This window comes from Camelus bactrianus, chromosome 3 (assembly GCF_048773025.1).
Source record: "Camelus bactrianus isolate YW-2024 breed Bactrian camel chromosome 3, ASM4877302v1, whole genome shotgun sequence".
Lineage (NCBI taxonomy): Eukaryota > Metazoa > Chordata > Mammalia > Artiodactyla > Camelidae > Camelus > Camelus bactrianus.
The window spans coordinates 83,853,426-83,874,128 of record NC_133541.1 but is presented as its reverse complement, the minus strand read 5'-3'; the positions used below and the strand labels follow the sequence as shown (position 1 = coordinate 83,874,128).

General features: G+C 36.2%; 1 protein-coding gene across 4 annotated transcripts in view; it reads left to right on the top strand.

The window, feature by feature from the left end:
• The window catches only part of DTWD2 (DTW domain containing 2), a 155,159-nt gene that overhangs the window by 55,072 nt on the left and 79,384 nt on the right, over positions 1-20,703 (top strand). The window contains exon 1 of one of the 4 annotated variants that reach the window (XM_074360530.1): positions 4,058-5,473. The exons of 1 other annotated variant lie outside the window; for it this stretch is intronic. In XM_074360530.1, coding sequence (XP_074216631.1) covers positions 5,256-5,473 — 218 coding nt within the window. In that variant the 5' untranslated portion in view covers positions 4,058-5,255. Of the gene's footprint in view, positions 1-4,057; positions 5,474-20,703 lie in introns of those variants that run through there. 2 more of the 4 variants (XR_012505602.1, XM_074360529.1) reach the window with 2 other exon arrangements.

Here is a 20,703-nt window from a genome sequence, read left to right as displayed (position 1 = left end):
GGTCATGAACCAGCATGAGTTCAGAACATGCCACCCCCCACATATATGCCTTTTTGGCATATCAACTCTTTTCAGTTTAAGGTACGTGAAAAACAGCAAATACAAGATAACCACTCTGACCTTACTTTTTTTTTTCAAAGGCAGGAGGTGAAATTCCTATATGAAAGATACCCTACCTATTCCAGAAGGAAGGTACATTCTAATCATCAAGGACAGGAAGTTGAGATCAAGAGAATGTTATACAAACAGACCTTGTTAAAATAAGTGTTATCTTCCTTTAGCTTGCCCGCAGAGTTGAGTCACTTCTCCACAACTGCCTCTTTGTTCAGCCTCATATAAAAACAAGTCGGTTGCACAATATCTTTGGATCTTTATTCCTTATGAAGGTTCCCATGTGACAAAAACACTTGTATTATACAGTAAATTTGTATTCTTTTCTACTATTTTCTCCTTTTGATCTGTCTTATGTCAATTTAATTCTCAGGCCCATCCAAAAATAACCTGTTGGGGAAGTGGGTATTTCTCCCTCTACCTTTCTTGAATTTTTGTGACTGGACTAATAATAAAATTGATACAAGACAGATTAACAGAAGAAAAAGAAAGAATTTTAATTCATGTGCATGGAGGTCCCACAGAAATGGAACATAAGAAGTGGCCAAAGTGGGCAGTTTTTATACTTCTGTAAAAGAAAAATACTGCAAACCATATTGGTAAACAAAGAATGCTGAAGCCATCAAGTCATCAGCCACTGCTGCCACCCCCCAGTGAAGACAAGCCTGCAGCCCGGCCTCTGCAGCCACTTACAATGGTGTACTCTGAGGGGACTCAAAATAATAAAGGACAAGATACTGGCCCTAGATAGCTAGATGCTTGTCAAAGGAATGAATTCAATGAGCCCAAATGTTTGCTTCCTCCCGTACATAGAAAAGCACTAAATTCTTTAAGTTGAGATGTCTGGTTTTCTTTAGATAACAAGTAATCTTTTACTGTTCTGACTACCTGGTCTTTGCTGTAAAGCTCCTATATATCCTAGCTCCTCCCCTATCTCTTCAGAGCAGTCCCTCAGAGTGATCTGAGAGGCTGTCATCCCGGCTCAAGTCCTTCTGACAAATGAAACAACTGTCAACTTTTAGGCTGTGAATTTATTTTAGTCCACACTTCTTAGATGAAGAAACAATACATGTGTGAGGAACTGACAGGACAAAGAAACTTAGATTTGGGATGCCCAATTAGTGAATAATTTAAATAGAGTTTGGGCTTGGGGTAGTAAATTAAAGAAGTAACAAGGTTTGTTTATATAGGCTTGTAGGTCTGAATTCTTAATCTTTGGTGGTAAGGGTGTCCTACTACCTTCAGATGCAAAGAGTGTAGCTTTCACATGAGAGATATGTATTCTACTTCCAGGAAGAAAGAAAGAAGGGTTGGGGTATCCCTCTTTCTTTCTTTCTCTCTTTCTATCTCCCTTTCTTTCTTTCTCTCATTTTCTTACTTTCTTTCTCTCATTTTCTTTCTCTTTCTTTCTTTCTTTCTTTCTTTCTTTCTTTCTTTCTTTCTTTCTTTCTTTCTCTCTTTCTCTCTCTCTTCTTTCTCTCTTTCTCTCTCTCCCTCCCTCCTTCTCCTTCCCTCCTCCTCCCTCCCTCTTTCTTTCTCTCATTGTCTTTCTTTTCCTTTCTTTCTCTTTCTCTCTTTCTTTCTCTCTTTCTCTCTCTCTTTCTTTCTCTCTTCTCTCTCTCTCTCCTTCCCTCTCCCTCCCTCTCCCTCCTCCTCTTTCTTTCTTTCTTCCTTTCCTTCTTTCTTTCTTTCTCTTTCTTTCTTACAAAGAGACTTTATTCTTTCACAGTGCTGGAGGTGGGAAGTCTAAGATCCAGATGTCAGCATGGAAGGTTCCTTCTGAGGCTGTGAGACTGTTTCAGACTCTCTCTGGGCTTCTGGTGCCTGCTGGTAACCCTGGGTATTCCTTGGCTCCTAGAAGTATCACTTCCATCTCTGCCTTCATCCTTACATGGCATTCTTTGTATGTATGTGCTGGGTCCAAATTTCCCAGTTCTGTAGGTCTGAAGTCCAAAATGGGTCTCACTGGACTAAAATCAAGGTGTCAGCAGGGTCAAGCTCCTTCTGGAGGGATATATCTATATATAAGCTAGGTCAACAACAAGTTTCTTCTGTGTAGGACAGGGAACTATATTCAATATCTTATAGTAACCTATAGTGACAAAGAATATGAAAATGAATATATGTATGCATATTTATGACTGAAGCATTATGCTGTATACCAGAAATTGACACAATTATACTTTAATTAAGAAAAATGAATGATGAAAAATTACAAATGAATGATAAATTCAAATTTATCTTAGTACATACAGTTTTGAAAACTTAAGCTTGGAACACTGTGCCTTGGATATAGCAATAAATATAATTTGCAAAGTAAAAAAGAAAAAGAAAAAAACTGAATTCTTCCAACAACCTGAATGATGAGCAAGGAAATGGATTCTCTCTTAGAGCCTTCAAAGGAATGCAGACTGCCACCACCTGGATTTTACCCCTATGAGATATTGTCAGATTTGTGACATACAGAACTGTAAGATAATAAATATGTATTCTTTTAAACCACTAAATTTGTGATAATTCATTACAGCAGCAATAGGAAACTAATACAGCAAGGAATATTTTATTTTTATTTCATTTAAATCAAAGTTTATCCAGTACTGAATCCTTATTCTGCTGGGCTGGCAGGGCATTCAATCCCAGACATTACTGAGGCCCTTTTCCCTACATGCAAGGTCCCAAGGATCTTACCATGGGCCAAAATATAAGTGAGGCCCTCAGACCTGTCAACCACTTGCTACCAATGAGATGCCATTTCCCCTGCTTTCCTGGTCCTATGTATTCTGATGGCAGCAGCAGGATCTTCACAAAGCCAGGAAACCTGGGGTCTAGGGTTCATCCCCTCTAGGCAAACAGGAAGTCATCCCCTCATTCCTCCAATCTGGATGTTGCATCATTACCTGTGAGCACTGTGAGGGTGGGGTTTCGGTTACCCTTTGTCCCCTTCCCAGTTAAGGACATCTTTCCTTTAACAGTCTTAAGTTTTTGCTTTTACTCCAAGGACACTTACTCATCTTATCACTAACACACATGTGCACACATCAGGCCGAATACTGAGGTTATCTCTAACCAGTTTTTACCTCTCAAACTCCCCTGAGGCAAAGAAGCATAATATTCTGCTTACTAGGAGTTGGGAGATAAATAAAATATAAATTAACATGTCAGTAGATTATTTTGCAACATTGATGCACTAGTAAGTTGACTGTATCCCTTAAAGGAACTTTTGCTCAACTTCTTGGTGCCTTGGTATTTCTCAGAGGTTTAGTTTGATACCAGGGTTTGTCCCAGCTTGGTGAGCTCACATAAAGTAGCAGCTGGCAGGGTAGATGATATATTTCCTTAGGCTTCTCAAGGTCAGGGCTCATAAACCTGGATACTGGGTGAATTTCTTGCTTTCTAGAGGGGAAAATGACTCTCTTTTCTCCCAAGTCCGGCTGTATTCCTCCTACTTGGGAGTTTTCTTTGGTTCTGGTCAACCTCTGGGAGAATGGGCTATAGAGAAGCAAGGATGGAGCAAGGGAACCTTTATGTGCCTATGGTAATATTCTAGACAAGAGATGACAGGGGCTTGAATCAGGGCAGAAGTAGTAGGAGAGATAAATGGTTCGATTTTGAACACTTTGATGGGCAGAGCCAGTGATCTGATGTGTGGTGTTAAAGGAGAAAGCCAAATATGTGTCGGTTTGTCAGGACTCCTCTGCCCTCACGTACCTCATAGCTGGGAGTCTGGAGGCACTTTAAATGCCTTAAGAGAACATTTCACATCTAGCAACTTGAGAGTTATGAGTTGATTAATGAGAATTTAATTTTGGTAGTTAAAGAGTTGGTTCTCTAACCTAAATCAGCAGTCATATTTCTTTATTTTCTGATTCATCTCCCTTTCTACAGTCTCTAGGATTTCATTACCTCCGAATTCCAAACGGCATTAAGTTCCAGTTGTTTCTCCCACCCTACATCCATCACTAGGCAAGTTTTCAGCCTTTTTTAAATCCTCCCTTAGAGTACTCCAAAATAAATGATGGGTGCTATTTCCAGAGAAAAATAATGCAGTATAGTTGAAAACAGTAGCCCTGTATTCTACACACAAGATTGATTTGAAGATGACTAAAAACCTAATTGTGAAATAAACCCTTTAAGAAATACAATACTGCTGTATTACTGTTAGTGATAAATCTACTTTTGTATTTAATTCTTCATAGCTCTAGAATCAAGATAATTATGATTGCAAAACAACTAACTGGTGAAAACTTTTTTTGTTTAAAATGTTTAATGTTGGTAGAAGTAACAAAGTGTGAAAACGTAAAAAGAATCAGCACCTGTTTAGGGCAAGTAATATTTCCACTTTCTGAAGTGGATTTCATTTTGGCTTTTGAAAAACGGCGGGCTATATTGCTGTTTTCTAGAGCTGTAAAACCTTGGGCAAGGTAGTTATGTTTCTGCTGCTTTTTTTTTCTTTCTTTCTTTCTTTTCTTCATCCATGAAATCTCACCTCTCTTACTGCCTCTTGCTTAGAGGCCTCGCGAACAGCTTAAAAACCTCACTTAAACAAATTCTTAGTGTCTAGTGTAAAACAGAATGCTCGATAACGTGATGACGACTAGAAATACCAAGAAGTACAAGACACAAGACACATTCCCATGAAACGGACCAGCAGTGAGCCTGATTTTCAGTCGGTACAACCTCTCCTTTGTCGGCCTGAAACCATCAAGCACATCCGCTGCTGCAGGTGCTGTGCGCGCTCCCAGCTAACTCTTAACCAGGCCTGCTACGGCGGAATACGGACAGAACTCCATTTTATTTTCACACTAAAGGGGTGAAATTAAGGAAGGCACTTTCAGGTTCGCTATCTATCTGAGGTGTTCTCATAGGAGACTCCTTCACCTGCCCCAGAAACGCCTTCCTAATCTCACCTGCTCCCCAGGATAACCCACACATGCCTTCCTGGTTCTGGGTGAACAGGACACCCCACAACAAAGCGCTCCCTCCTCCGCTGTGGGGCGGGACCTCGGCCCTGGGTGTCGGAGACCCGCCCCCCGTACGCGGCGTGCGTGCGTGCGTGGCGCGCCGCGCGGGCCTGTTTCTCCAGCGTGTGGCGCCCCCCGGCGGCAGCGGGGCCTCAATGTGACAGCAGGACCTGAGCGCCCGCCATGGAGCCGCAGAAAGAGGCGCGAACGTCCACGGACCCCGTCGGGCGGGCGCCTGGGGCCTCGAGGTCTCAGAGGCCCGACGAAGAGGAGCGGCAGGGGGGCGGCGCACCGCCGGCGGCAGCTGCCGTGGACGCGGAGGCGGACGGCGCCAGTGCGGACGGGCTGTGGGAACTACCAGTGGAGCCGGCGGAGCGGAGGCCCGAGTGCAGCCGCTGCAGGTGACTGCCGGGCGGGGGCGGGGACTGAGGCGGGCGAGGGACTTGGTGAGGGTGCTGCAGCGCCCCCTGCCGGGGAGGAGGCTGCTGCGGCTCCGGCCCGGGGAGCGCCGGCTGTGGCATGTCAGCGCTGGGGGGTGTCAGGGTCCGCTGGTTGAGCTTGAACACTGAGAAATACCTGTCACAGCTTTTTAGTAAGAAGCCATTTATCCAGGTTCAGGGTTATTTAGTCTTACTTTCTGCAAGACACTGAGCTGGTCGTGGGAGCCAACATAAGTTCCGCCGTCAAGAAACTTGAGCGCCTGATAGAGGAAATAAGGCGTAATGACAATAATATTTGTAACAGTAAACAAACGAACAAACTAACAAAAATTGGATTAGAGAAGAGAGACAATCAAGGTGGCTATTACTGTAGTTAAATTGTGTTCGAAATTCTGAATTCACCTAGAAGTATTTATTGAACGCCTGCTGTGTGCCAGGCACTGTGCTAGGTTCCTTGGAACTAAGGCGTGGATAAAACAGACGTTGTCTCGGTGCTCGCTGGGGAGCATACAGTCTAATGAGACAACTTATTAACTAACATTAACATCATTTGCCTGATCCAACTTTTAAGTACTTTTCAGGATTACCTCATGGTGTGGGTGTACTTCAGGATTGTGGGGATTGCTTTCCCTGCTTGTTTGAATCTCTTACTATACAAATGTGCTATTATTTTGAGGACCATTTCTCTTGGTTACTAAAGGCCTGCATCTATCACCTGTCTCTCTGTTGCCCTTCCCACCTTTAACTGTTAGATTGTCTCCACTTCCTCACCTGGGAATCAATCTGTAATTTGTCCTCAGATCCTAGGTGCTCTGAAATGGCTGTCACTAAAGTCACCATTAACCTTAATGAGGTAAAATCTAGTGGATCCTTTTCTATTTACTTTTTACTGGACCTCTTGGCGGATTTCTGCAGTTGAAATTCTCACTCCTTGAAACTCTTTTTGGTCTATTTGACTTCTCTGTCCTAGTCTTCTTTGCCTGTTCTGTCAAAACTCTTAATGTTGGGCTTCCTCAAGGTCTTGGTTCTGGATCCTCTTCTCTTTGAACCTCATACATTTCCCACAGATGATTGTACCAATTTTCATGGGTAAGGTATTACCTCTACCTCAATATCTCTAGCTCAGACCTTTCTCCTGAGCACCAGATTTGTGCCTTCATTTAATCATTGTTTAATGAGTGCTTTGCTAATTACTGGTAATACGGTGGAGTCTTTGTCCCCACAATGTCCAATTATTGGATACAGATAATAAACCAGTTAACAGGCCACCAAGTATGTAATTAAAGGTTTAAAAATCACCAGCAATGAAGGAAAGTAATGGGATGTTGTGATAGAAAATAGGATGATGTCAGGAGAGGATTTCTGAAGAGATAGCATTTATATTGACATCTGAAAGATGAGAAGGATCCAGTTAAGAGAAAAGCATTCTAGGAAGGGGAACAGAAGGACAGACTGGTTGAATGTCTTTACTGTTTGAGTACTTGGAGTATTCTACCTTGGCCATTTTGACCTTTTCCCAGGGCTGGAATGTAGGGTCTTCGAGAAAGGGGTCTTAAGTGTAAGGATTTTTTAAAAAATATTTTCTGAATGTACTCTGTGTAGTACGCACTCAGTAGACCTTTGAGGACAATGAGTAATTTGTGTCAAGAGAGACGATGTATTGGAACAGAAGGGGTGTGTGAATATAATTTATTTAAATAAGTTGTCTAAAGTTGTTAGGAAATAACACTTAAAAATGCTATGAAGGGGTCTCAACAGGATGCTGAAAGGAAGGTGTTTCAAATATAAATCCAGAGCCAATTATGCTAGCTTTAACATGTAGTTTTTAGTCTACTGAGAGCTACTAATTGTAATAGTTCAAAAATTAGTCTTCTGTATTTAGCAGAGATTTGCATTTTTTTTTGATCTGCTCCTCTCCACCCCTTTAATAGACTTTATTTTTTAGAGCAGTTTTAGATTCACAGCAAAATTGAGCAAAGGTACAGAGATTTTCTATATGCCCTCTGCCCCCACACATGCATAGCTTTCCCATATGAACATTCTCCACCAGAGTGGTACATTTGTTACGGCTGATGAACTCCATTGACACATTATTATCGCTCAAAGTCCATAGTTTACATTAGGATTCATTCTTGGTGTTGTATGTATTTTGAGTTTGGACAAGTTTGTGATAACATATATCCACCAGTATAGTGTCATACAGACACTGCCCTAAAAATTTTCTTTGCTCTCCCTTTTCATCCCTCCCTATTCCCTAGCCTGATTTGCTTAAAAATTTTTTTAAATTACTTGATGGATTTAGCTTGTTTTCAATTCCGTTTAGTTAATACTTTAGAATTATAATTTATTCTGACATTTCTGCACTTTGTTTTTTCTACTGACATTTTCTGCCTATTAAAGGCTCTTCTCTCTTTTGGCATATTATACATTTTATTTGCTTTACTTGGTTAGAATACAGTTGTAGAAATATGGAGAATATTTAGGTGTTATCAATAAAATATAAACTAATTCATAGCTCTTTTATTTTATTGCATTAGGCTGTTCAGGTTTTAACTGGGTGCCTGAATGAACTTCTTTACATTTATGTTTATAATAGTTTTTAAAATTAAAATGCATTCTTAGATTTGAGTGATTAGTAAATTACAATTATTTGACCATTTACTTAAAACAGTATTTATTTCTCTAATCGCATTGCTATAATTGTCACAGCCTAAGTAGTAGTAGAAACTGGTTCTGTTTAGGAAGTAGAAACTCAATTTAACTTCTCAGCAGAATCTTGCTTGTTAAAAGTACAACTTATCTTAAACATGAATGGAGTATTCTTTAAAAGATCCAAAACCAATTTGTTATTGCAAGATACATATTTTATTTTTAAAAAAGGGTGTTCCTATTAAAAGGAACAGCATGTTCCAGAGTACACTATACAGAGTATAGTGTATTTGGAGATCTGGGCAGAAAGGAAGGAATGGTGAGATGAGGCTGCAGGGATTCATGATGGTTGCACTGGGAAGGGCCAAATAAACTGTGTTGGGGAGACTGAGCCTAATGCACTGGAACCCAACAAACCAGCCACTGAAGTATTTTAATATTTGAATGGAGGTGACAGTTTGACTTCTATAGGTGACTTTTAGCTGTCATATTTTATACTCTATTTCATTAAGAAAAAAGCAAACTGAGTGGTGATACAGTGGTAAAAAAAACCTGACTGGGAGGAGTTTCCAGTAAAGGGCTTCATTCCAGTAAAGGTGTTAGACATCTTAATTACACTTTTATATCTTCTGTGGATATTCCTGTCTGAGGACAAGAGTCAGAAACCACTTGCAAATCATTGGTTTTAAATAATGGCATAATGTCTAAATACAGAGTATTTTTTACTCTGTCTAAGGGGGGAAGACAGCAGGGAGAGCATGGACACAGTCTGACACAAATAGGCTCTGAGACAGATTTTTCTGTCTCCAGTGCTTTCTATCAAAAGTAGAGAGTTGTAAGGATTATGATAAACCACATCAATATATTTAGTGCCCATTTATTAAGCACTGATCATCCACAGGTTACCCACCAGGCCTAGGTGTTTTATGTATGGTATTTTATTTGTTTCTCATAACAGCTTTCTGGAGTTGATGATACTGTTAGCTTTTAAACAATGAGGAGGTAGAGGTAACAGTCAGGTGGCAGAGTTGGGTCTCCAGTGCCAGTCCACTTGGCTGCCAAGCTCTTGCAAGGGCTTGACTTTGCCCTGTGCTCCACGCCTCCTGAAGAAGCCTTAAGATTTTGTTTGCAGAGTGGATATAGTCACCACTTGAAGTGGAGTCACTGAAGCTACAGGAGTAGCTCTGATTTTCATGCTTTTTAAGCTAAAGTAAGTTTAATTCAAGTTTAGTAACAAGATGCCTGAGCTTTAGTATTCTCTTACTCTTTTTTTTAACAAAAATTGAGATACAATTGGTGTACAGTATTGTATAAGTTTAAGATATATAGCCTGTTGATTTGATATATTTATATATTGCAGTATGATTATCACTGGTAGTGATTAGCTATGGTCACCTAATTTTCTTTTTTTATGCTGAAATTTAAGACGTAATCTCTTAGCACGTTTGAAGTATATAAAACAGTAATGTTGAGTATAATCACAATGCCATGCAAAAGATCTCCAGTATTTATTCATCTTCTAGTTCCAAGCTTGTACCTTTTAGCTGACATCTAGCTCCTTTATTCCATGTCTAAACCTTTTCCTTATTCTTTAGACTTGAATTTTCTGGAGAAAAAGAGTGATGGGGATAAAATCATGAGAAAGTGAAGCAGGGAAGGCTGCAGGTGTTTAAGAAAAATACAGGAGCCACAGACTGGCAGCCCCCAGATGTTTTGTTTAAAACTATATTTTTACCAGTTTTAAAATTGGTGGCTAATAGTGAAAAAGCAAGATATTTTATATCAAAATCCAGATTTCTCACTTCTGTGAGAATGGGAAGATCTAGCAATTTGGGAGCCATCTTCCTGAACAATAGCTGGCTAAGCTGAGTTTTAGCTATGCCTTTAGTTTGGGTGTCATTTGTCCAGATCACCATTGCTCCCAGTCATTCCTGTTGAAGTCATCTATGATTAACTCATTTGCTTTTTGATTCTGGGTCTCCTGTATGTCATTGTGGGCTGGTCTGCTTGAGCAGCAGGGTAAATCAGCCTTCAGGTTTGGTAGGTAAAAGTGGAAAATGGTCATTTCCAAGGCAATTAGTTTACAATAATTAAGATTGCTGAATTGGTATCAACACTTAGAAAACAAACTGTTTTGGTAAATTTAAACTACATTGTTGATGATAATCTGTGGCGTAAAATTTAGGTAATCTACAAATTTAATTCTTTGTGTGTATCAAAAGTATTGTATTCCTAAGAAAATTATTGTTAATTTGTTCTTTCTTGTTAATGTAGGAAATATGTTTATTCTTTGAACTAGTTCATTCCTAATATATGTGGGAAGCTAACTGATTTACAAATTACTGTGCAAGCTAACCATATGTTCAAAGCTGAGCAAAAATGATATATCTCAAGAGGGAATTTTTTTCTTAAATCTTAATTAAGTCTCTAAAGAGGAATGACTAGTTAAAAAAAAAAAAAAACACATGAGAGCTTTCTAAATGTTTGATTTATTTTCCCCAAGAAAAATAAGAATGTATCATTACACTCACATAGATGTTTTCTTCAGAGAACATCAAAGCACATTAATTTTTAAGTACATTTACATTTGCCTCAAATTAATAATTCATAGTTCTGTTAGTGCTTATGTAGTGAGAGAATATATTCCGAAGTAGTCTAGTATAAGATTTTTTTTTCACTTATTTTTAAAAATGTGTAATGTATTTTACTTTTTTCTTCCAGTGTTATTGGTGTAATTGGTATAATACAGCACTGATAGATTTAAGGTGTACACTGATCATTTGACTTACATATATCATGAAATGATTACCATAATAAGTTTAGTGAACATCTGTCATCTCATACAGATACAAAATAAAAGAAAAAGAAAAAATTTCCTTCTGATGAGAACTCTTAGGATTTACTTTATTAACAACTTTCATGTATACCGTCAGCAGCGTTAATTATATTAATTATGTTGCATGTTACATCTTTGATACTTATTTATCTTATCGCTAGAAGTTTGTACCTTTTGATCACCTTCATCCAGTTCCCCTTCCCATCACTCCTCACCTCTGGTAACCATACATCTGATCTTTTCTGTAAGTTTATTTGTTTTTTGAAGTATAGTTGACCTACAACACTATGTTAGTTCCTGCTGCACAGCATAGTGGTTGGATATTTCTGTATGTTAGAAAATGATCATGACATTAAGTCTAGTTACCATGGTCACTATACAGAGATATTACATAATTGTTGACTATATTCTTTACACTGTATGTTTCATACATGTAACACATTTATTTTGTAACTAGAAGTTTGTACCTCTTAGTTTCCCTCACATTTTTCACTCATCCTTCCAGCCCCCTCCCCTCTGGCAACCACTTGATTTTTCTCTATATCTAAATAAATTTGGCATTATTTAAAAAGATTTTACAGGTTACAAAGTGCTTTTTTACTTGTATGTTTTTATTTAATCCATAAAACAACTTTGTGATTTAGTTATTCCCTTTTATGGAGTCTGTTTTTCCATTTTTAGAAGTATAGTTGATTTGCAAAGTTGTGTTAATTTAAAGTATTCAACAAAGTGATTCAGTTATACATACATATGTATAATCTATTCTTTTTCAGATACTTTTGCATTATCAGTTATTACAAGATATTGAATATAGTTCTCTGTGCTGTGGAGTAGGTCCTTGTTTATCTATTTTATATATGTGTGTGTGTATGCTAATCTCAAGCTCCCAATTTATGCCTCCCTCTCCTTTCTCCTTGGTAACTATAAGTTTGTTTTCTATGTCTATGAGTCTATTTCTGTTTTGTAAATAAGTTCATTTGTATCATTTTTTTTTAGATTCCACATATAAATGATATATGATATTTGTGTTTGTCTGACTTACTTCACTTAGAATGATGATCTCTAGGTCCATCTATGTTGCTGCAAATGGTATTATTTCATTCTTTTTTGTGGCTGTGTAATAGTCCATTGTATACATATACACCATATCTTCTTTATCCAGTCATTTATCAATGGACATTTAGGTTGCTTCCATATCTTGGCTATTGTAAATAGTGCTGCTATGAACATTGAGGTGCTTTTTAATTTTTTTAAATGAAATATAGTTGATTTACAATGTTGAGTTATCCTTTTATAGATTCTTAAGGTCAGGTGAGTAGTCAGAGGCAGAACTGCTTTAGCTTTCATAGTTTTAATACTACATCACAGAATAATGAATTATACTGAAATGAACAATATGATTGCCGTTGTTTTCCAATTACACATAATGAATACTTCCAGTGAGGTGTTCCTTTGCCTTCTTCTAATCTGTAGATTCTTTTTCTTTGTCCATGGTTATTTTAGCAGTTTTAATTATTATCTTTTCTAAGGTCCAGCTTTTCTCTTCTGAATCCTTTATCTGCCTCTGATCACTTCTCATTTCTCTTCGTGACTCTTCACATTTCAGTCAGAAGGATGAATTTGAAGGTATTATTGACTAATAGAAGTTTTTTTCTCTGCTGAGTTTTTTGTTTGCTTGTTTTTTGTTTTTATTCTTTTGGAAGTCTAGTGGGAAGGTTGTGGGAAAAAGGAGAGCAGTGATGTAAATAGAAGAAGTGTTCTGGGATTACTCAAGGGAAAAAATGAAAAAGTGTGGAATGAGTCTCTTAACCTTGCAAAGGGCTAGAGGGATAGACCTGATAGAAATGTGTCTGATCTCACAGGGTTGACCCCTAAGAATAAATAAAAATAAGAATTAAAGAAAAAACCCAAAAAACTGAACAGACATACCAGTGGCTGCACGCTATAAGAGGCAGAGTGTCCACAGTTTAAGTCCAGACAAGTTTCCAAACCACCACAAAAGTTAAATAGAATCCAGAGTTTCTACACTATATTATCCAAAATGTTTACTTTTCAACCAAAGCTTACTAGACCTGCAAAGAAACAGAAAAGTATGACTCATATGCATGGAGAATAGCAGCCAATAGAAACTGACTTTGAGTGGATCCAGATTTTAAATTTAGTAGAAAAAGACTTCAAAGCAACTTCTATAAATAGGTTCAAAGAATTATAGGAAAATATAATGACAGTGAATTAAAAGAGACTCTCAATAGAGAGATAGAAATTATTTTTAAAAGTCTATGCAGTGGAGGATATAGCTCAAGTGGTAGAGCACATGTTTAGCATGCATGAGGTCCTGGGTTCTATCCCCAGTACCTCCTCCAAAAATAAATAAATAAGTATACCTAATTACTTGGCCCCACCAAAAAAAAAAAAAAAAAAGAAATCTATGCAAACTGTCGATCTGGGTTCATCAGTCATAATGAATGTACCTCTCTGACGGGATATTGATAATGGGGTAGGCTATGCATGTGTCGGGGCTGAAAGTATATGGGAAACCTCTGTACCTTTCCTTCAATTTCACTGTGAATCTAAAAAAAAAAGTCTTAAAAAAAAAGAGATGTTTGTGTAAATGTGCTACTTGGCAGGCCAATTAAAAAATTGTGATAACATATACATAACATAGTATTTATCATTTAACCATTCATAAGTGTGCAACTCGGTGGCATTAAATATATTCACAATGTTGCATAACCCTCTATATTGTCTGTACCCCAAATGCCTCATCATCCCCAACGTAAACTCTGTATCCATTAAATAATATATTCTCATCCCCTCCTCCCTCTATTCCCTGGTAACCTGTATTCTACTTTGTTTCTGTGAATTTACCTCTTCTAGATGTTTCAAATAATCATATAATATTTGTCCTTCTCTGTCTGACATTTCACTAAAAATAATGCTTTCAAGGTCCATCCATGGTATAGCATACATCAGAATTTTATTTTTATAGCCAAATTGTATGAATATGCCAATTTTATTGATCTGTTATCAGTTCTTTTGTTGATGGATGCTTGGTTTGTTTTTACCTTTTGGCTCCTGTGAATAGTGCTACTATGAACAGTGATATACAAACATCTATTCTAGTTCTTTTAATTCTTTTGGATATATACCTAGGAATGGAGTGGAATTGCTGGGTCATATGGTAGTTCTGAGTTTAACTTTTTGGGGAATCATCCAACTGTTTTTCATAGCAGCTGTAACAATTTTACATTCCCATCAGCTATGCATAAGGTTTCCAATTTCCACAAAAGTGGCAGTACACAGTTACCTGAGTAGTTAACAAACAAAGTGTATGCATCACCCTTAATGTACTTGAAATTGAATCTTTAATGCAAACCCTCAAACAGAAGAAATCACTGGAAAAAATGCAGCAATTACCATTGCTCTAGCAGAACATGGATTCGTTTTTGTATTTTTATTGAGGTTTATTTTACATATAACCTTATATTAGTTTCAGGTGTACAACATAATGATTTGATATTTATGTACATTGCAAAATGATCAGCACAGAAAGTTTAGTTAACATCTGTCACCTCACATAATTACAGAAAAGCTTTTTTTCTCGTGATGAGAACTTTTAAGATCTACTCTCTTAGCAGCTTCCAAATAAGCAGTTTATTTTATCACCGAGAGTTTGCACCTTCTGACTCCCTTTATCCATTTCTCTCACTCCCTAACAAATCATGAATTCTTTGAGAATCTAATATGTACAAATTTTACAGTGGCAGTGATGACTCCATTAACATCATCATTATTTTATTTTGGAGTGGAGGATTTGGAATTTAGTTACTGAATGATTTAATTTTAGGCTAAAAATAATTTTAGACTTAAAAGTTGTAAAAATAGTACTGAGAGTTCCTATATTCCTTTTACGCAATAACCACATATAGTCTTTGTACATGATCATAGTACTATCTTAAACTGTAAAGGGTCTGAAGATTTTATCTTATTCGTAAGAGAAGTTAACCTGCCACAGGTTTCATGGATACTAGCAAAAGATGTGAGATACTTGGGTCAAAGACAAAGGACTTTTCTACTGATGGCACAGCACCTAGTATGAGCTTCATGTTTGTGGTGCTTCTCCTTGCTCTCCCATCCAACCCCAGGTCTTACAGGAGTTTACAGAGAGGCCTAGGTGGATGCTGTGCACCCAGGGGATTTGCGTTATGGCTGAAGAACCCTGAGTTTAGGGTTTCTGAACCTTGCCTCCTGGAGAGATAATGGTGAGATAAACTATTTAAAAATGTCTTGCTAGTTTTGATGGGGTTCTACTGTTAATATTTATTATTTTTGAGGCATAATATATACTTACAGTGAGATTTATGATAGTAAGTTACTGATAGTACTTCATAGTTCAAATAATCTTTATAATTTCTACTTTTTAAAGTTATTGTCAGATCTAATTAGATTTGTTAACTCTTATGAAGAGTTTGAAGTAGGAGTAAGAAATAGCTCAGTCAGTTGTTGGTTTTTTTTTTAAATTATTGAAGTATAGTTAGTTTACAGTGTTGTGTTACTTTCTGGTGTACAGCATCGTGATTCAGTCATATATAGATATACACACACTCATCTTTTTTTGTATCTATTTTCCATTGCAAGATACTGAATATAGTTCCCTGTGCTATACCATAGGACCTAGTTACCTATTTTATGTAAAGTAGTTTGTATTTGCTAATCCCCACTCCTAATTTATCCCTCCCTGTTGTTTGTGATTGTGTAATTAGAATTTCTTCAGTATAGGTTCTTTGTGGGTGTATGTAGTTTCTTTGTGGGTCCTGCTGTTAACACTTCACGTTATGGAACTCCTTTTCTGTTAGGATCCCATGTATCCTGACACATTACCATGTGGTATACCATCCCATGGGAAGGGCGTGTTATTCTATATACTAAATATTAGTAATACTTAATTATAAAGAAAAGTGATAATATTATCTTTTTACAACCCATTGGGATATTTTACTTAAGCACTTTGGAGACTACTGCTCTAGGCATGTCCTCTGGGGCAAAGGTCTGTGAAAGTCTTATCTAAAGATATTTATTCTCTTTATAGAGGAGTTACTTCCTCTCCTGTAACTGTGATTTTTTTCCCCCCTAAGCCTATTGTTCCTCTACTCCTGAAGGCATTTATAAAATCAAATAACGTGATGACAAAAAGTTTTGGGGAGGTTATGAGAATATTATTATTTACACTTGAAGCAGTGAGACATGGTTGAGATTACTTCTCTTTATGATGAAAGTTTGTTATGTTGGTAATGAAAACTATTTCTTCTTTCCTTGGTCATACTGAATATAGCTTCAGAAATGTAAAACCTAGTTTATTTTACAGGTTCTTTGTTTCTTTAAAGTGACAGTAGAGGGCACTGTGGTATTCAGTTTTTCAAAGACTTAAAATTAGAAAGTTGTTGTCATTTTTATGTCTAATGCTGTGTATTTATTCAACTGATCTATTGAAATGCTCTGAAGCTCTTTGTTCTTTGCTTTCTTACTCTGTGGGACTATAAAATTTTTGTTGAGTATTGAGAAGTTTGAGGTACGTTATCCTTCTGGGTCCTACATTTGCTTTTGTTTAGGGGGTAAAAGAAATTATTTTAAAAATAGTAATTCTTGTGAATCTGTTCACTAATTTTTAAAGTTTGCCTGTGTGTGAGATTCTGTTGATTAAAATAGTGCTATGAGAAAAATAGCTTTCAGTGAATATTATGTTAGAAATTTAAATAAACTTTTAAATATTAATTAAACTTTTGAAAGATGTTTTTGTGGGCCTTAGCATCTCTAGTTATATGTCAGATGTAATTTTATTTGCCTACAGGCTGTCAGAGATAGCATACCCAGAGTGACAGATTACCCCTGTATTATAGAATTCACTTTGGAAACCAGTCAGTTGTAGTCTGACAGGAAGCCTGCATATTTATTCCTACAACCTTAATGAGAAAAGAAGTAAAGCTTATTTCATAAATTTCTTCAGGGAAATTATTTGAAAATTCCATTTATATTTTAAGAATATAATTAATGTTAATAGGGTTGTATACATTTTAAAGAAGATAAAATCCAACAATAGAAAACAGTATTTATAATACACTTGCGATGCTTTGTAAATGTAAAGGAGGAAAAAAATCTCAGCTCTTACTTTAGTCATTCTGTTACAAATTAATTGAAACTAGTAGTCATTAATTAGAGCATTTTTATTGCATTTGCCTGTAATTTAGTAGTTATTCCCCAGAACTTTCTTGGTGCCTTATTACCAGTTCATGAAGGAGGAAATTGAAAACCTCTGACATACTCAAGATCACATAGCAAGACAATGATTTTGTCAGCGACGTATCTTAATAGTTACTTCTCAAACTTATACCTAGTCTACCAGTTGATATTTCTTCAGATATTAATTTTATTCCTTAGATACATATAAATTCTAGTAGTAGCTTGATTTTTATTTTAAGATGAATGTTCATTATTTATAAATAAATATAAAGAGCAAACAATAAATTTTGATGTGTAGTTATCTGGTATTTTTTTTTCCTGTCATCCATCATAGTTCATAGGAAGCGAGGAACTTTTAAAAAATTCTTTCTGGTACAACAAGAACAAATAAGTTGTATGAAGGCAGAAATCTTTTTCTATTTTTATTGCCCTAAGTACTTAATGTCTGGGATATAGTTCGGTATACAGAAAATGTTGAAAAATAAAAATCTGCTGAATTTATAAATTATTTAATTCATTATTGACTTGAAATATTTAAACTTTCAAGGATTCAGTTTGGATGTAGAGATTTTTTTTCCTTTTTTCTTTCTTTCCTTCCTTATTTCCTTCCTTTTTTTAATGGAGGTACTGAGGATTGAACCCAGGACTTCGTGTGTGCATGCTAAGTACGCACTCTACCCACGGAGCTATACCCACCCTCCCCAAATGTAGGGAATTCTTTTTCTTTGTTCTTCTATTTTTATTTAATTTTTTAACTTATTTTTTTATTCAATTTTTTTTTTTAACTAAAAAACAACAAAAACACTCAACCATTTCTCCCACTTCCACCCCCTGCCTCTGGCAGCCACCCATCGTTTCTCTGTATCTACGAGCTTAGGTTTTGCTTTTTTGTTTTTTTAAAGATTGCACATATAAAAGATCATACGGCATTTTTGCCTGACTTATTTCACTTAGCATAATGTCCTTGGGATCCATCCATGTTGTTGCAAATGGCAAGATTTCATTCTTTTTTTTTAATGGCTGAATTATATTTAATTGTAAATTTAACACAATTTCTTTATCTACTCATCCATTGATGGACATTTAGCTTATTTCCATATCTTGGCTGTTGTAAATAATGCTGCATTGAACATGGGAGTGTAGATATCTTTTCAAGTTAATGTTTTCATATTCTTCATATGAATACCTGGAAGGGAAGTTGCTGGATCATATAGTAGTTCTATTTTTAATTTTTTGAGGAATCGTCATACTGTTTTTCATAGTGGCTGCACCAATTTACAATCCCACCGATAAAGTAGGAGAGTTATTTTTTCTCCATACCCTCTCCTGCATTTATTATTTCTATTCTTTTTGACAGTAACCATTCTGACATGTGTGAGGTGATATCTCATTGTGGTTTTGGTTTGTATTTCCCCAGTGATTAATAATCTAGAGCATCTTTTCGTGTACCTATTTGCCATCTGTATGTCTTCTTAGGAAAATGTCTATTTGGATCTTATGCCCATTTTCAGTTGGATTGTTTTGTTGTTGTAATTGTTACTGAGTTTTAAGAGTTTAAAAAAATGTATTTTGGATATTAGCCCTTATGAGATAGATGATTTGCAGTTTTTTTCCCTATTCTGTAGTTTGTCATTTCGTTGATAGTTTCCTTTGCTCTGCAGAAGCTTTTTAATTTGATGTAATCCCACAAGTTATTTTCTGCTTTTGCTTTTAGTGTCAGATTCAAAACATCATTGGTCAGACCTGAGGCAAGGAGAGGACTGCCTATATTTTCTTCTAGGAGTTTTATGGTTTCCAGCTGTACATTCAAGTGTTTAATCCATTTTGAGTTGATTTTTGTGTATGGTGTAAGATAGTGGTTCAGTTTAATTCATTTGTATGTAGCTGTCCAGTTTTCCTAACACTGTTTATTAAAGAAACTATTCCTTCCCCATTGTGTATTCTTGGCTCCTTTGTTGTAAATTAATTGACTATATATGTTCATGGGTTTATTTCTAGGCTCTGTATTCTTTTCCACTGATCTGTGTTTTTATGCTAATACAATACTGTTTTAAATACTAGAGCTTTGTTAGTATAGTTTGAAATCAGGGAGCATGATGCCTCTAGCTTTATTCTTCTTTCTCAACATTGCTTTGGCTATTTAGGGTCTTCAGCGGTTCCATACAAATTTTAGGGATTTTTGTCCTACTCCTGTGAAAAATGTCATTGGAATTTTGATGGGGATTGCATTGAATCTGTAGATTGCTTTGGGTAGTATGCACATTTTAACAATGTTGATTTTTACAATCTGTGAGTATGGAATATCTTTCCATTTATTTGCGTGTTCTTCATTTTCTTTCATTACTGTCTTGTAGTTTTCAATATACAGGTCTTTCACGTTTTTGGTTAAGTTTATTACTAGGTATTTTGTTCTTTTGGAAAAATATTTTAAAATGAGGAGAGTAATTACTCTGCACTTATCCACTTAAGAGATTGTTTAACATTTGGATAGCTAGTCACCAGTGTAGTACATGCAGACAATTGCAGAGGAGGAAAGTATGAGAAAAATTGCTGTTAATAATAAATAAGCACCAATTCTTACTGTAAAGTAACTTGCTAAATATAAAGTAGATCAATTGAAATGTGAAATATTTTAAAGGACTATAGTTTTATTAGCTTGAGGTAGTTGTAATTAGAATTAGGTTAATAATAGGAACTTGCTTTAAAATAAATAGGTAATGATGTTTTATGAGCATGTTAAATCATAAGCCAAAACAATTAATTTTAGCTTAAATCACAGTCACAGAGTTTATACGTAAAGTGCCTAGCTGTTTTTTTCTTTTTAATAAATATTTTCTTCAGTGTTTGTCTCCTTTTGTTATTGCTTACCAGAAAGATCACAAATAGTAATAAAAGATCTGAATTTCATTTATAATACAAACTAATTGCTTATGTACTAAAGAGGAAGTGAAGGAGAGATCAGTATTTGTTAAGTAAGAAAATGAAGGGATAGGGTAAGAAATTGTGTAGGAGGAGAAAGACATTTCAAGGTGGAGGTAAAAGGGAATGCAAAAGTATTCCTTCATGTATTCAACGGTATTTATTGATAACTTACTATGCTAGGTACTGGAATATAAAAGTGGAAAAAGGAGTCCAAGTCCTTGCCCTTAGGTAGCTTACATTGTAGGGAGGGAAGCCCAACTGAAGATAACATAATGCCAAATTGTAGTAAAATGCCTCTTTCTTACTGATTAAGTTGAAAAATTTTTTCCATTGTATATTTACATTTTTTTAAAAAAGCAGCTTTCTTAAGATACTGTTCACATGCCATGACATTCATCCTATTAGAGTGTATAGTTTAGCAGAATTTTGTTATATTAGCTGATTTGTGCAAACACCACCAATATCATAATGATTTTAGCAGGTTCTCTTTGAGTGTCTCTTTTCAACCTCTTTCTCTCAAGCTGCCTTTTTCTCTCGGCGTTGCTTC